The 14,697-nt window shown below is 22.7% G+C and overlaps 3 protein-coding genes and 1 pseudogene across 3 annotated transcripts, besides 1 other annotated feature; 2 read left to right on the top strand and 2 right to left on the bottom strand.

Moving 5' to 3' along the window:
* Positions 1-568: 568 nt before the first annotated feature.
* On the bottom strand, positions 569-2,180 carry PBANKA_0317121 (annotated as a pseudogene).
* Positions 569-2,180: a sequence feature (fam-a protein, pseudogene).
* Positions 2,181-3,634: 1,454 nt separating this feature from the next.
* On the bottom strand, positions 3,635-5,129 carry PBANKA_0317141 (fam-a protein; the record flags this gene model as incomplete). Its single annotated transcript, XM_034567752.1, has 6 exons — positions 3,635-3,709; positions 3,858-4,088; positions 4,182-4,285; positions 4,456-4,525; positions 4,621-4,858; positions 4,999-5,129. 6 exons carry the CDS (start codon positions 5,127-5,129, stop codon positions 3,635-3,637), a joined length of 849 nt encoding a protein of 282 aa, XP_034420060.1.
* A 2,808-nt stretch (positions 5,130-7,937) lies between these two features.
* Positions 7,938-8,733, top strand: PBANKA_0317161 (erythrocyte membrane antigen 1; the record flags this gene model as incomplete). The annotated part of the gene is made up of 2 exons (XM_034567763.1): positions 7,938-7,943; positions 8,170-8,733. 2 exons carry the CDS (start codon positions 7,938-7,940, stop codon positions 8,731-8,733), a joined length of 570 nt encoding a protein of 189 aa, XP_034420061.1.
* Positions 8,734-11,804: 3,071 nt separating this feature from the next.
* Positions 11,805-14,258, top strand: PBANKA_0317181 (BIR protein; the record flags this gene model as incomplete). Its single annotated transcript, XM_034567774.1, has 3 exons — positions 11,805-11,819; positions 11,954-13,894; positions 13,983-14,258. The coding sequence occupies 3 exons, from the start codon at positions 11,805-11,807 to the stop codon at positions 14,256-14,258; spliced, it is 2,232 nt and encodes a 743-aa protein (XP_034420062.1).
* Positions 14,259-14,697: the final 439 nt, after the last annotated feature.

A 14,697-nucleotide genomic window follows, 5' to 3' on the forward strand; every position in this document is an offset into this window, starting at 1 on the left:
AATGGATTTTTGTGTAATATTATAATATAAATATATGAATTTTAATAATCTATATAAAACAATGTTGTATAGTCGACTCATTTGATTTCGACTTATAATTTCCTTTTCTATAATTCTAAAAATATATTAGTATTCATTATTTGGAATTCGAAAACAGTTCCAAAGAGAAAATTTAAGAGAGAAAAAAAGAAAGACAAAATAAATCATTAATAGATGATTTAGAGGATGATGATTGATATAGTTAATGATTTCTAAGCTTGATAATAACAATGGGGAGTTGTATATGCATAATGAAAATAAGGGGAAAGTACCAGAAAAATACTAATTTATATATTTCTACATATAAAAGGATTATCAATATTAATATGAAAAGGGAGAATAAAGAAATATTTTTCCCAAATTATAATGGTTATATTTACGATGTCCACCAAAATAAATATATACAGCTTTATGTTAAAACGATGTAAAGAAATTATATAGAAAGCAAACTGTATTAAAAAATGTAGTTATGGAAATAAATTAAAATAGGCATCATATATGAAAGCATATTTATTTTATTAATAATGTATTACAACATTAAAATGATCAAAAATATTATGAGGAATGCACACAATTTCTTGGAAATTATGGTGGTTGATCTCAGAATATTTAGTATTTGTGATGAATTAACTATTTTAATTAATAAATCTTCAAAAATAGGGGTATTAATATTAATCTGTGAACAAAAAACAAAAATGGATAAATATATAAAAGGAAATATTATAGTTTTGTGCGGATGAACATATATTATAAATATTTGCATTTATATAAATGGTATGTATTTTTTATAAATGTTAAAATAGGATAAGGAAATAACAAAATAAATTGTGGAATAAAATTATTAAGTTATTAAAATTTTTAGATTGCTTACAGAGTTGAGATAGGTAATATCAACGCAATCCCTTTTTTTTTGAATTATAAATCCAGATAAATTAACAAACATTTTTGTCAATTCTCCATTTCTAATATCATTTTCTGAATAAATTTTTGGTTTGAATGAGTTTGCACTTTCTAAAATAGTGTTTGTATATTTTTTTTTATTGACACTGTTATAGTCATTTACATCAGATGATGCATAGACAATTATAGTTGTGTCGTCTGATACCTAAAAATGAATCAAAAATATATATATGTTTTGCATAAATTACACTATATAATGTGTAAATTTTCATTTTTAGAGGGATGAACGAAAACAAATGTTTCCTTACTTGAACTTTTTTTGATAAAGCATAGTAATATCCATGGAACGATATAGCATAATTTTTGTAACGTTGTTGGATCATCATTAAATTTGGAGAGTATGCACGTGCAACTTATTCTAAAAAAAAAAAGATATGTTTACATAAATATAAATTAGGATATTACGAAAATTAACGAGTAAGAGACAAAAAACAGTATTATAGAATATTGGAAATAATAAAAGATGAAATATTGGATATTGGGAATCGTATATTAAATTGATTGATTATTTGGTTAATACCTTTAACAATTTTATCACCAACATATTTGGCATTTGAATTCCATAAAATGCTTATTATATAATTATACTAATGAACATGGAAAACGCATATATATATGTAATAATTATTTTTTAATTTTAACTTAATATTATGGCTTAAAAATGCTTCTTTGGTAATTCATATTTTGTCTGGGTATTTGATTTTATGATTAAATTTAAAAATTAATGTATTTCCATGTTTCTTATAATATGCAATTGAATCCTTGCTGAATTTATGATATAATTTGTAATCATCCGTACTTGTAGCATGTTGTTTCAATAACAGTTCAGCTTCATTCATAAGTGTTTCTGCTTCTTTAGTTTCTTCAGGGTCCATGTATAAGTCGAAGGAGGCTTGCTTACTTGTTCCTTCTGAATAATCATTGGGAAAGGTAGGCATTTTAATTTGTAAAGAAAAAAGATAAATGCATTTATAGACTGATATTTTTACTATTCAATCTTATGTAGGTATACATTTCCATAAATATGCATTACATTCTCATATATGGAAGATGTAAATGCACAATTATATTCGACGTGAATATATACACTGTCTATGTTTTTACGTGATAGATGATCGAATAAATTTTCGTAAAGCTTCAATATTTGAATCAACCTCACTTGTAAGGGTTTTATTGCTCATATATATGGATGAGATCAAAAGAGAAAAAATGATTTTAATAAACAAAATATTAATAAATTTAATTATATTTTTTTTAGATTAAAAACTATAAATTAGTAATTAGAAAAGCTATATAAATAAAATTGGAATCGAAGCAACAAATATTCGAAAAAACAATAAAAATAAGATTTATTTAAAAAAAATATATTTAAATCTCAATTTTGTATAACTTTATTATATTTATAAATTCAAGATATATTATATTTAATTAGTTTGATTGGAAGCAGTGGATAACCAAAGCTTTCATAAATAACGAATGTGTATAATATTATGGGTTTTGATTTATCAAATGTTATGATAAATAAAAATAAACAAATTTAATTATTTAATATCTTTAATGGTGCATTATTAATATACAATTTTTTTGAGTTGTATAACTCATTCAACTAAAACATACTTTAAAATAAAACTTATAAAATATGCCATTATGTATGGAATTATATATGTATACCTTTCGCATGTTACAAAGCTGTATAATTTTAGCTATCACCAACGCCAACAATTTAAAATATAAAGAAAATTATATAAGAAATATATTTAGTTTAATGAATATTTTTTAATATATATGATTTGAATATAATTATACATATAATATGCTGGCAATTATATAAAAACTATAGCTTTGTTATTTCTTTCTATTTGTTTTGAACGTAAAACATATTTTATATTTAGCAAGATATATAATATAAAATAAAAAACTTAAAATACAAAAAATATTTTTATTTTTTAGTTACAATTGTCTCGGTGTTAAGGTGTTTATGGTTCTATTTCTGGGTCAAAGATGGTTTAATTGGCTCATATTTAATAATATTTGGTTGTTTAAAAGTCTATTAAATAAACAAATAAATATATTTATATATAAGATAGTGATCCTGCGTAATTCTTATGAGGTATTTTTAAATAACCATAAACACATTGTTTTTTTAGAAGACATGGATAATACATTTATGCTAAAAGCTTCAAAGAGTTATCCTATATAGATAAGAAAAGAAAGAATTGAAGATCCTAATAATATTATTTTTTCGAGGTTTATGTGTCTCGTTTGATTTAATTTTGAAACACTTATTAGTTTAAAATCTTCTCAAATAGTATACATAAATAAAAATTCGTTTAAATATATGAAATATCCCCCCGAATTTTAGCCTATAGATGATGTCTATATTTGTAAACACAAAAAGGGTGATAATAATTAAATGAAAGGACCATCATAAATAAAAGATCTTCATAAGTTATAACAGTTATATTTGTAGTATTCACAAAATTAATACGTATATATACATTCTAATATTAAAAAACAAACAAATAATATACAAAAAAAAATTTTATTATGATAATATAAAGCAATCATTATGCATGGAAATAAATTGTTTTATTAACATAAATTCTCTAATATTACGTTGCTGAAAAATATATGTTTATTTATGAGGTAGAAAACAATATAAATATTTTCTAATCATACGTTTTAGGGAAATGGGAGCATGGCAACTAACCTAAGAAAAAAGACATAAATGGATGAATATATAAAATGTTTAAATATTTTGCAAATTATAGAATATATTATAAATATATGCATTTATTTAAAACAATATTTTTTTTTAAATTATTGAAATAGGTTATTAAAATATATATATCGCTTACAGATTCGATGTAGGTGATATCAGAATAGCCGTCTTTTTTTTCAATGAGATATCCAGCTATGTTAATAAACGTTTTTTTTAACTTTCCTTTTCTAATATCATCTTCAGAATCAATGTCAGTTTTGAATAAGTTTGCGCTTTCTACTATTGTGTTTTGATATGGTTCAGTGGAAAGGTTGTGATCATTTATATCTGCTGAAGCCATGACTAATACAGTCTTGTTTTTTGATACCTACAAAATTAATAAAATTGTATTGCATAAATTATTGTGAATAATATGAAAAATACAATTTATAACGGAATAGAAGAGGAAATTTTTCCTTACTTCAAATTTTGCAGATAAAGCATAAAAATATTTATGAACGGACGAAAACGGATTTTTGTAACGCTGTTGTACCATTACTAAATTTGGATTGTACACACGGACAACTTTTAAAAAAAATAATAATTTCGTATTATGTAAATTAAAATAACATGAATTTGAAGATATGGGAAACAATAAATAGTATCATATAACAATAGCAATAATAAATCACGAAATGTCGAATGAATAGTAACAATAATATGTTGATTTGATTAATTATTTATGTTTTGTATACTTTTAATAGAGCCAGTATTTATAAAAACGACATTATCTGGATCCCATAACTCGTTTATTAGTTCATTATACTAATGGAAACAAAGAGAAATATATGTATATAAATTATAATAATTTTTTTATTTTAATTTGGTTTATAACTTTAATATTGTTCATTAATTGATACCTGGTCGGAACCATAAATTGCATATTTAATTTTTAGAACATTTGTAAGTTTTTTATGTCTTTTTTTATAAAAAAATGTATTACCACTAGGATTTGTATCAAATAATTCATAATCATCTATACTTGTAGCATGATATACTAATTGCGATACAGCTTCTTTCATAACTTCATCTGCTTTTACAGTTTCTTCTGGATCGGTACATAATAAGTGCTTATTTTTTTCATATATTTCTTCTGAACTATCATTGATCAAAATGAACATATTTATATATATATAAATAAAGGTATTGTATTTATATTACAATATTGTTGCACAGACGTACAATTAACATTTTCATAACGAAATATGTAATATATATATATTGTTGTATTTTCTTACGTAAGACATTGATATGTTGATTCGGGTGTTGTAGATCTTCCTGGAGAGGGTTCAGTTGCAAGGGTTTTATTATTCACATATAGGGAGATGGTTAAAAAAAATAAAATAATTTGAATATAAAACTTATTCATTTTCGAACTTTACAAACAAAATATTAAAATATATATTAGTATTTTTTGGTTAAAAATTAACAGCTCGAAAAATAAGCACAAGTATAATTAAAATTGAAGCTAATCATTTTCTTCAATGAAGTATAAAAAACAAATATTTATTTTAAAAAAATACAAATTATTTAAACGATAAAATGTACGCTTTTATCAGATTTATAAGTTTAATATATTTTATATTTAAATAATTCAACCATACGACGTCAAAAACAAAAGCTTTGATAAATAATGAATATCAAATGTTATTATTCATAATTTCATTAATATTATAATATCTAAAAATAAATAACTTTAATTATATTATATAAGCACCATTTTTAATATATATCATTATGAATGCACAAGTCTTATATTTTTATAATTAAGCTCGATTTAAAATTTATAAAAATTTTCATTATGTTTGGAATTACATATATTAATAGAAAAAAACAATTTCGTTTTTACCTAATAGAAGATCAATCATTTAAAATAAAAATATAAAAGTAAGAAAATAATAAAAAAATATATATGTGTTTCAATATAATTAATATACTTACATTAATAAATAAACGACCATAGTAATATAAATATTATATTAAAATAATTATTTTGACATATTTTCACATTTGTTTTACAAAATTTCTTTGATAATGGATAGTTTTTTATATAAAACATATCTATTATATTTTAAATATTAAAATAATTAATTTAATATGAGAAATACAGTTAATTTTATATATCACTAAGCTACTATAATAACAATATTTTTTACCTCATAATAATAGTATGATCAAATTTATAGTATGAGAATAAAACATTTTGCGATTTTTTTATTACTTTTAACACAAATTTTACTAAATAACATTTTTTTAGCAAAATTGTTAATTTTATAAAAATTATTTATTGGTATTAATATTGACACCCATATTTTTTGTAAATTAATACAAATTATAAGTTTCCTTTTAGTGGTAAAATAAAGTATATACAAAATTTAAATAATGGAAATAAAATAATGAAACATAAAGTTGTAAAATTAAGAAATATATATGCATACATAAAATTTATTTAGTTTCTAATTGTGATATACTTGATGCCGAGGTATTTATGTTTTATGGGTCAAGGTTGTGTATTATGGGTTAGTGTTTTGTTCACTGTATCTGGGTTTTGATTTAGGGTTCGGAGTATATTATAATATAATTTTTTATAGTTTGATAATATATTGGGTCTGTAGATGTTGATAAAATATATTTACCATTCCTGTATGTTTAATCTCAAAATTATGTCTAAATATGCAACCCAAAAGGGGTATAGCCATTAATATGAAAGGGGTCGCATAATATATTTTCCATGCGCTATAATACTTTCATCTAATTCATTCATATATATTAAATGGGGCAATATTATAACTTCCCATTTTATATTTTATTGGTAATTTTTGGATAACTATATATAAACCCCCTTATTATTTATTATGTAGACTTGTTAGTCAGGGACTATATTGAATCATGAATAACCCAATATGCCGATAATATAAAAGTTTAAATTAACATTAAAAAAATACCTATATGTTTTAACATATTCTGATATTATTTAATTTTAATATAACTCACATAATATATTATTTTAATATAATATTTGATAATATATGATTTGAATATAATTACTTGCACATAGTATGTTAATGGGTAAGGGGGGGGCTATTTAATTATATATATCATAATATGTTCATTTTATGAATATTTTTATTTAACAAAACCTCTTATTTGTACGACACATTTTTGAATTTAAATTATAGTTTCCCCAATAAAACTGTAATAAACATTTTATATATGACGTTGTAAAATTACAATCGGATTAATACGTATATTTTATAATATTAATGAAGTAAATTTTTATATATTTTAATATACAATTATAAGTTGCAGATACCCAAATATAAATCAAGATTCAACAAAGCATCATTATTTATAATACAGCAAATATTTATGAAATACTTTTTATAATGTCTAAAAAAATATATAGTAATAAAAAAGTATATTATAAGAAATTATTTCATCATTTTATGTTGTTAAAATCTTAATTTATATTAATAAAATAGTGTCACAAGTTTTTATTTATTTTACATAAATATATAATGTTAAATTATCATCTACCAATTTATAATATTTATGGTTGGGGCATATTATATTTTAAAACAGTTCAAATGAACATATTATGGTCATGCAATCCAATATATCCCCCTTCATGTAGAAAAAACCATAAAAATTTTACATAGTTGTATTTTTTTCTAAAAACATAATAAAAACAGTTTTTTATATTTTCATTTAATTTTTACGTAATTAAATTAATTTATATAAAGTAATAAAAATATAATATTTTTTTAATTATAAAAAACATTTATAAAACTGTTGTTAATGTTTAATAGAATTAATTTTATTCAAATATTAAAATATAATAATTAAATATTATTTTTTATGTAATAATTATATTTGTTTTTTATTTTTTTTAGTGCTTTATAATATAAATTTTTAAACTTTTACTATTTTTTTAATCCATCAAAATGTTTTCTTAAGTCTCTATATATATGCTATATTGTAATATCAATATTAACTTCAAATTACTAAAATATATATATTGTTTTTGTATTTTCCCACTAGTATATGTATAATTGATTGTATTTGAAATGGGCACCTATATAATAGAATCTCGAAATCTTATATTTAATTATATTTAAATTGGTAATAATACAAAATATGTTTTATATATGTATAATTTCAAATAGGACTTTTGAAAATGAAGGTAATATAATTAGGCATAACTTCCTCAATAATATTTAGTATAGTTTTAGCAACAAACCGTTCAGATTCAGGATCCACCACGGGTTGCGTAATATACGAAAAAACGACAAAAATATATCATATTGTATATGCCTATATTAATTGTTTTAATTAATTTTGTATATAAATATAATAATAAATTAGCATGGAAATATTTGATATATTTTTTATTTTGTTATTTTTTTTAGTTTGGATTCTGTAGAAGAAAGTCAAAGAAATCCCATAAGACATCAGTTAAAGAAAAGAAACCGGTTGACCCTAAGCTTCCAGATCTCAAAATTATAGGTGATTTCGATCCAATAAAGTTAGAAGATACCAAAGGACGTAAAAGTATGTTAGCTAAACCCTTTGTCTCAGAAACCGATGGTACTGTTACTGATAAAGTGACAGGATCTTTAATAAGAGAAAAAGATTCTAGTGTATCAGAATGGTATATTAGACCATATAAAGATCATGAAGATGTGATTATGGTTAATTTTGTGCCTCTTAGGGAATATTATCAACATGAACAACAGAACGTACATAATCAATATGGGGTCTCTCCTTCAGTACCTAAGATGTCTGAAAAACAAAAATTAAGTACTATAAATGCAGAGATATCAAATAGGGTACATGATGATGACGAAAGCACGATATATGAAGATGACGCAAGTACGATACTGGGGAATGACGACTTTACTCTAAATGTAGATGAAGAAATAGATGCAGAACTTGTATCATGTTTCGGAGATGAAGAAAATGAAAATGAATAGAATGCTGAAGAATTAAATAAATAACCGAATAAATAATGAATAAAGTAAATATGAAGTAATATAACCCTAAAAATCATTATTGAAAAATCACAATGAACAAAAAGCGAAGATATTATATAAATATGGTTTTTTATGGAATAATAATAGTAATAAGGAAACGATTATGTGTTTACAAATGTTTCAAGTTATACACTTTTTTAATTAATTAAAAAATTATTTGTTGTGTGCCTTTTTTAATTTTAAAAGGGCGTTTTCTTATATTCATGCCAAACATATCCATATATATTATTTTAGTAGGGTTTGTTTTTGTGCATACCATTTTTTTAATATGTTTATATTTTTTCATGATTTTTAAATGCATTTGAATGCTATAAATGTTTAGTTTGATTCTCATGTAAAATTGTGCAATTAAATATATTGCGAGTTTGTTATTTTTTAAAATTATTAAACAATAAAACATATAATAGTATAAATTTAATTTAATGATTATGTCTTATCATATAATTTGATAGAATTACGATTCCCATTTAACTATGAAAAATCCAATTATGAATATAGGACTGTTATATATATTCCTTGATATTCTGCTATATGATAATACGATTGTTGCAATTCTTTCATAGTTATCGATTAATAATGTAGTCTCGATTTTAAATAAATATATAATATTTCTTTTTAAGTAATTAACTATTATAAGTGCTATATGCTTTCTATATATTATAATACTATTCATTTATTTAATAACAAAAAATATTTTAATCGCTATAATTTTGAATATTCATCTACATTACAATATATATTCATATTAATATGTGTCTTTTAAGATTAATTAAATATATTACCAATATATAATAAATAGCCATAAAATATATATGCATGGAATATCGATCAGGAATCAACAATATAACATTATCTATAAAATGTCTTTTATGCATCTAATATTTTTAATAACAAAGTAAAGATTGAACTATATATGCAATATTTTTTAAGTTTTAATTGTAGTTACTACTTCCTTTGTATTTTCTTTACATTTTTGTTAAAATTAATTAGTATTAATAGAAATAGTTTTATAAGATTTTGTTTATTTATTATAAAGATATAATAATATATTAATCACTATTCATTTTAAAACTTATAGTTTTGAGGTATAAATAAATTATATTTTAAAAAGTTAATATATTGCATAAAATAATATTGTTAAGATTTCATATAATATTTTGTTTTAATAATTTTTATAATAATTAAAAAAATTAGGTATATAGGATTAGGGCTATTATTATATGCCTATACCTATACATATAAAATAGTAAATTATTCTAACGATAACTAATATTTAAATATTATTTTATTGTAAAAACGTCATATAATTATATATTAATACAAATTATATATAAAAAAATATAATAATAAATTTTCTTTGAACTAACAATATTTATATTAGGAGGGTATATATATACAAGCTTGTATATTTATATTTTAAATATATTGTTATTACAGAATAATATGCATGCTCTAAAATGTTATAATTTAAAACAATATAGCAAGGAAAAATATTAATTGGTTTAAAGTATTTCTCTGAGGGCATTAATTATCTCATTGTAGTATGCAGTGATATATCAGTAGCAATAATAATGGGCTAGTATGTTACTAAATATTACCAAGTATATTATATTTATTTGATACAACAGATGAATATAAATTCATTATATATATTATTAAACCGGTGATAATATTAAAATTGTATGTAAACAAGACCAAATGGAATATTATAACATTTATTTAAGTAAGCCTTAATATGATCATATTAATATTAACAATGTCGAGCAAAATAATATTAATTTATTAATAGTTCTATAGTTTTCATTAAAAATACAACCATTTCATTATAGAAATAAATAATCTTTATTATGCATATATTAATTTATTAATAGTTCTATAGTTTTCATTAAAAATACAACCATTTCATTATAGAAATAAATAAAATATTATTACAAAATATGCAATACATATGTTTAGGTTATAAGTATAGATGTGTAGTTAATGTAGTAACCCATGTTATATTGATTCTTAAATTAATTAATTATTTCAACCAAAGTGTGAATACAATTCTAAAATTAAAAATTATTATATTAAATTATATTTATTTTCTTTATTGTTTAAAATATATTTATTAATCATTTATACATTAAATATACGATAAAAATGAAAATAATAATGTACATTTTATATATACTAACTATTATCCTAAAACTAATTATATCCATTATTCATTTTAATTGCAATAGCTCAATTAACCTAATTTGTATATTATGCTTTTTTATTTTTAAAAATAAAATAAGATATGCACTCGAAACTATTCATTAATTATATTTATAAATAAAGAAGTGTTAGCACATAAGCAAAGTTATTAAATATTCTAAAATGAATTATTAATTTATATACAGTAATTAAGATAATTAAACATATTATGTGCCATTTATTTAGAAAAAGGAAAATATTAAATTTAAACCCAAATTGTTTTTATATTTATTAGAAATAATATAAAAGGTGTAATATTTCACGTTTAATAATAACGTATATTAATAAATGGCATTAAAATAATGAGATACAAATATATTTTTAACAATTATAGTAATAATACATTTCTAATTCTTTATATATTATAATAATATAGAATGTGTGCCTTCTTTGCTATAAATATAGAAAATACATAGCTTTTTATATAAAGCGTATAATAATTAGGAGATATGTTTTATTTAAACTCATGAAAGATTACACAAAATTATACAATGAAGCTATTCCGAATATTATTAAGAGTAGCGATATTTCGCATACGATAAAAATGTTTCAAACAAATTACAATAAAAGTGAATATAAGTTTTATTTCATTATATTATATTCATTTAAAATTAATATTATTATTGGGAATAATACTAATAACGCGTTTACTACTGCAATTTTACATAGAGGAATCAAGCCATTGTTTAACTTATTTTGTTTCAGCATATATATTTTATTTAAAAACAATATGATGAAAATTGATCTAAAAATTAAAACATAACTCAATTATAATGGAAGCATATTCGGTAAATACAATTTTTTAATAAAAATGATTTATTATATTTCAGGGTGTATATGAGCTATTAATTATCATTAACTTCATTTTAATAACTTTTTTGTTAATAAATGTTTTATTAATTTTTTAAAAACATTTTCTTAGTTTGAGTTATTTCATGAAGTTGATAAACTTTTTGATGATAAGTGTGTTAATACGAGCAGATTTAACAATGACAATAAACTAACCCAATATTGCCCTGAACAGGATGGATATACAAGTTGTTATAATGATTATCAAAGAATCAACGCTATTGGAACATATGTATTTATGAAATTATATAATAAAAATCAAGCTTTAAATGGAACGAATGGTGAAAGACATCTTGATTATTTTATTATATGGATAAACCACATATTATACAGGAAATTCAAAGATAACAACTTTACTTTAAATTCGATTTATAACAAAGATTTAAAGAATAATATTGGAAATTTTAGTTATTGGACCCTTTTACAAAATAAAATGTATCTGATAAATTCTAATATTGCAATTATGAATATTCTTTACCTTTTATTTCAGCAAGTTTTCTATACAATTAATACATATCAAACAAAAAATGTATCAGGATACGAATATGTAAACAAGGCCTTTGAATTCTATGTTATGTATGATAAACTTTTTAAATATTTTAATCCATGTGGCCCGTATCGTAAGTTATTGAGTCGTTTAAAAACAATATATAACGACTTTATAAAAACGGCTAGAAGTGAAAATGTTCACGGAGAGGACACACTTAATCGGCTTATAGAACTTTCACTGAAAGAAAAACCATTTAAAAATAATTTTAACACTAAAGGATGCAAAAAATTACATAAAAAATTAAATAATAACACTTCCATGCTTATAAAAATGAGAAATAGCATGTTAAAGGATTATGAAAAAAGAAAAGCCCAAACCATACCTAATTCAAAAGAATCCCAAGATACGAAAATTGATAATTCTCTTAATAATAATGATGATGACGATGATGAAGATAATGAAGATAATGGTGATGACGATGATCAATTAGAAGATAATGATGATACCACAGAAAAATCATTGGATCCAATACAAAATGACCAGGATGGAACACCATCAGGACCAGGATCACCTACAAACCTAGAACTTATACAACCACAACAAGAGCCGCAAGGACAACAAACACAAAACCCAGCAGAATCAGCATCACAGCAGCAACTTGGACAGTCATCAACTGGGCAATCACCATCAGGTATAACTTCATCGACGAGTGTATCCACACCAACGACCACAACAACTACAGACACTATAACAACACCTGGAACAAATATAGCATCGCCAATAGATCAGCAACCAACAGATCAGAAATCAACAGGTCAACAATCAACACCAGAACCACAAAAACAAGACTCACCATCTCTACCACAACCTCCAAATCCACCAACAGATAATCAACAGAAAGCATCACCACCGTCTGCATCCGACCCAGCTTTAGGAAGCAACCAAGATGATTTGGATAAATCTTCAAAAGACACATCAAGTGGACAAGAAGATTCAGAAAACGCCAAAAAACTACTGAAAATTTTAATTGGTGATCAAAATACGTTTGAAAACTATTGTTCCCTTTTTTATAATGCATACGATAAAATTAAAAAAAGAGTAAATGAAAATATATCATCAGCTATAGAAAAAGCTCATACTAATTCTATATATATTGGTAAACAAATTTATAACGCTATTAAACAATTAAGTGAACAACTTCAAAAGGTCTCAACACCTGCAAAAGAAACAAAAGAACCTCACGATAATAAAAAACTTGAACCTAAAAGCCTCTCTTCATCATCACCAGATACACAAACACCAAATTCACAGCCAACAAATCCGTCAACAGATATCCCATTAAACGATCAAAAGGACGTATCCACATATTCTAACAATATAATGACAAATTCAGTACCTGATGCAGGAATAAAAGAAAGTCCACCGAAAGTAATACTTCTAGGAAATATATTTAAAGGAGGGGTACCAACCTACGTTAAAGCTATAGTTCTTTTAATACCCATTGCATTGGCTATTATGTATAAGGTAAATAAAAATAAAATTATGAAGTATACAATTTTTAAAATATTTCCTTAGTATAAAATATTATATATTTTTCATAATTTTACGTTAGTATTTATCATATGGATGGAGAAAAGAATTGAAGAGAAAAAAAAACATGAAAAAGGTTATAAATTCAATTGGAGGAAAAAGACCGGTGCAAATAATTATAACTTCATCGAGTCATAAAAAACAGACTAAAAAATCTATAAATTCCGTTCATAGGAAAAAACCTCCATTATTAAATATATACAAACTTATGCAGGCTGATCCTATACCATTTATTAATTTATTTTTTTTGTTAATTTTTTTTGTCTATAAAAGAAAAGAAAATTTTTTGGAATTATAAATTTAATTAATAACTTCTATTTTGGGATTAATATTCCATGAACCTTATTTTAAAACTCGATATAATTATTAAAAATTATAAATAAGTAAATTCATTTATTATTGTTATTATAGGAAAATAAACTCATAAGTATAATTAAAAAATATACTTATATAATTATAATACGAAATTATATATTATTGTAATCTTTATAAATATGATGCGGTTAAAGTGGTTCTGGGTTCAGGGTTTAGGTTCAGGGTTTAGGGTTCAGGGTTTAGGGTTCAGGGTTCAGGGTTCAGGGTTTAGGGTTTAGGGTTCAGGGTTTAGGGTTCAGGGTTTAGGGTTTAGGGTTTAGGGTTCAGGGTTCAGGGTTCAGGGTTCAGGGTTTAGGGTTCAGGGTTTAGGGTTCAGGGTTCAGGGTTCAGGGTTCAGGGTTTAGGGTTCAGGGTTCAGGGTT

This window comes from Plasmodium berghei (genome assembly GCF_900002375.2).
Source record: "Plasmodium berghei ANKA genome assembly, chromosome: 3".
Taxonomy (NCBI): domain Eukaryota; phylum Apicomplexa; class Aconoidasida; order Haemosporida; family Plasmodiidae; genus Plasmodium; species Plasmodium berghei.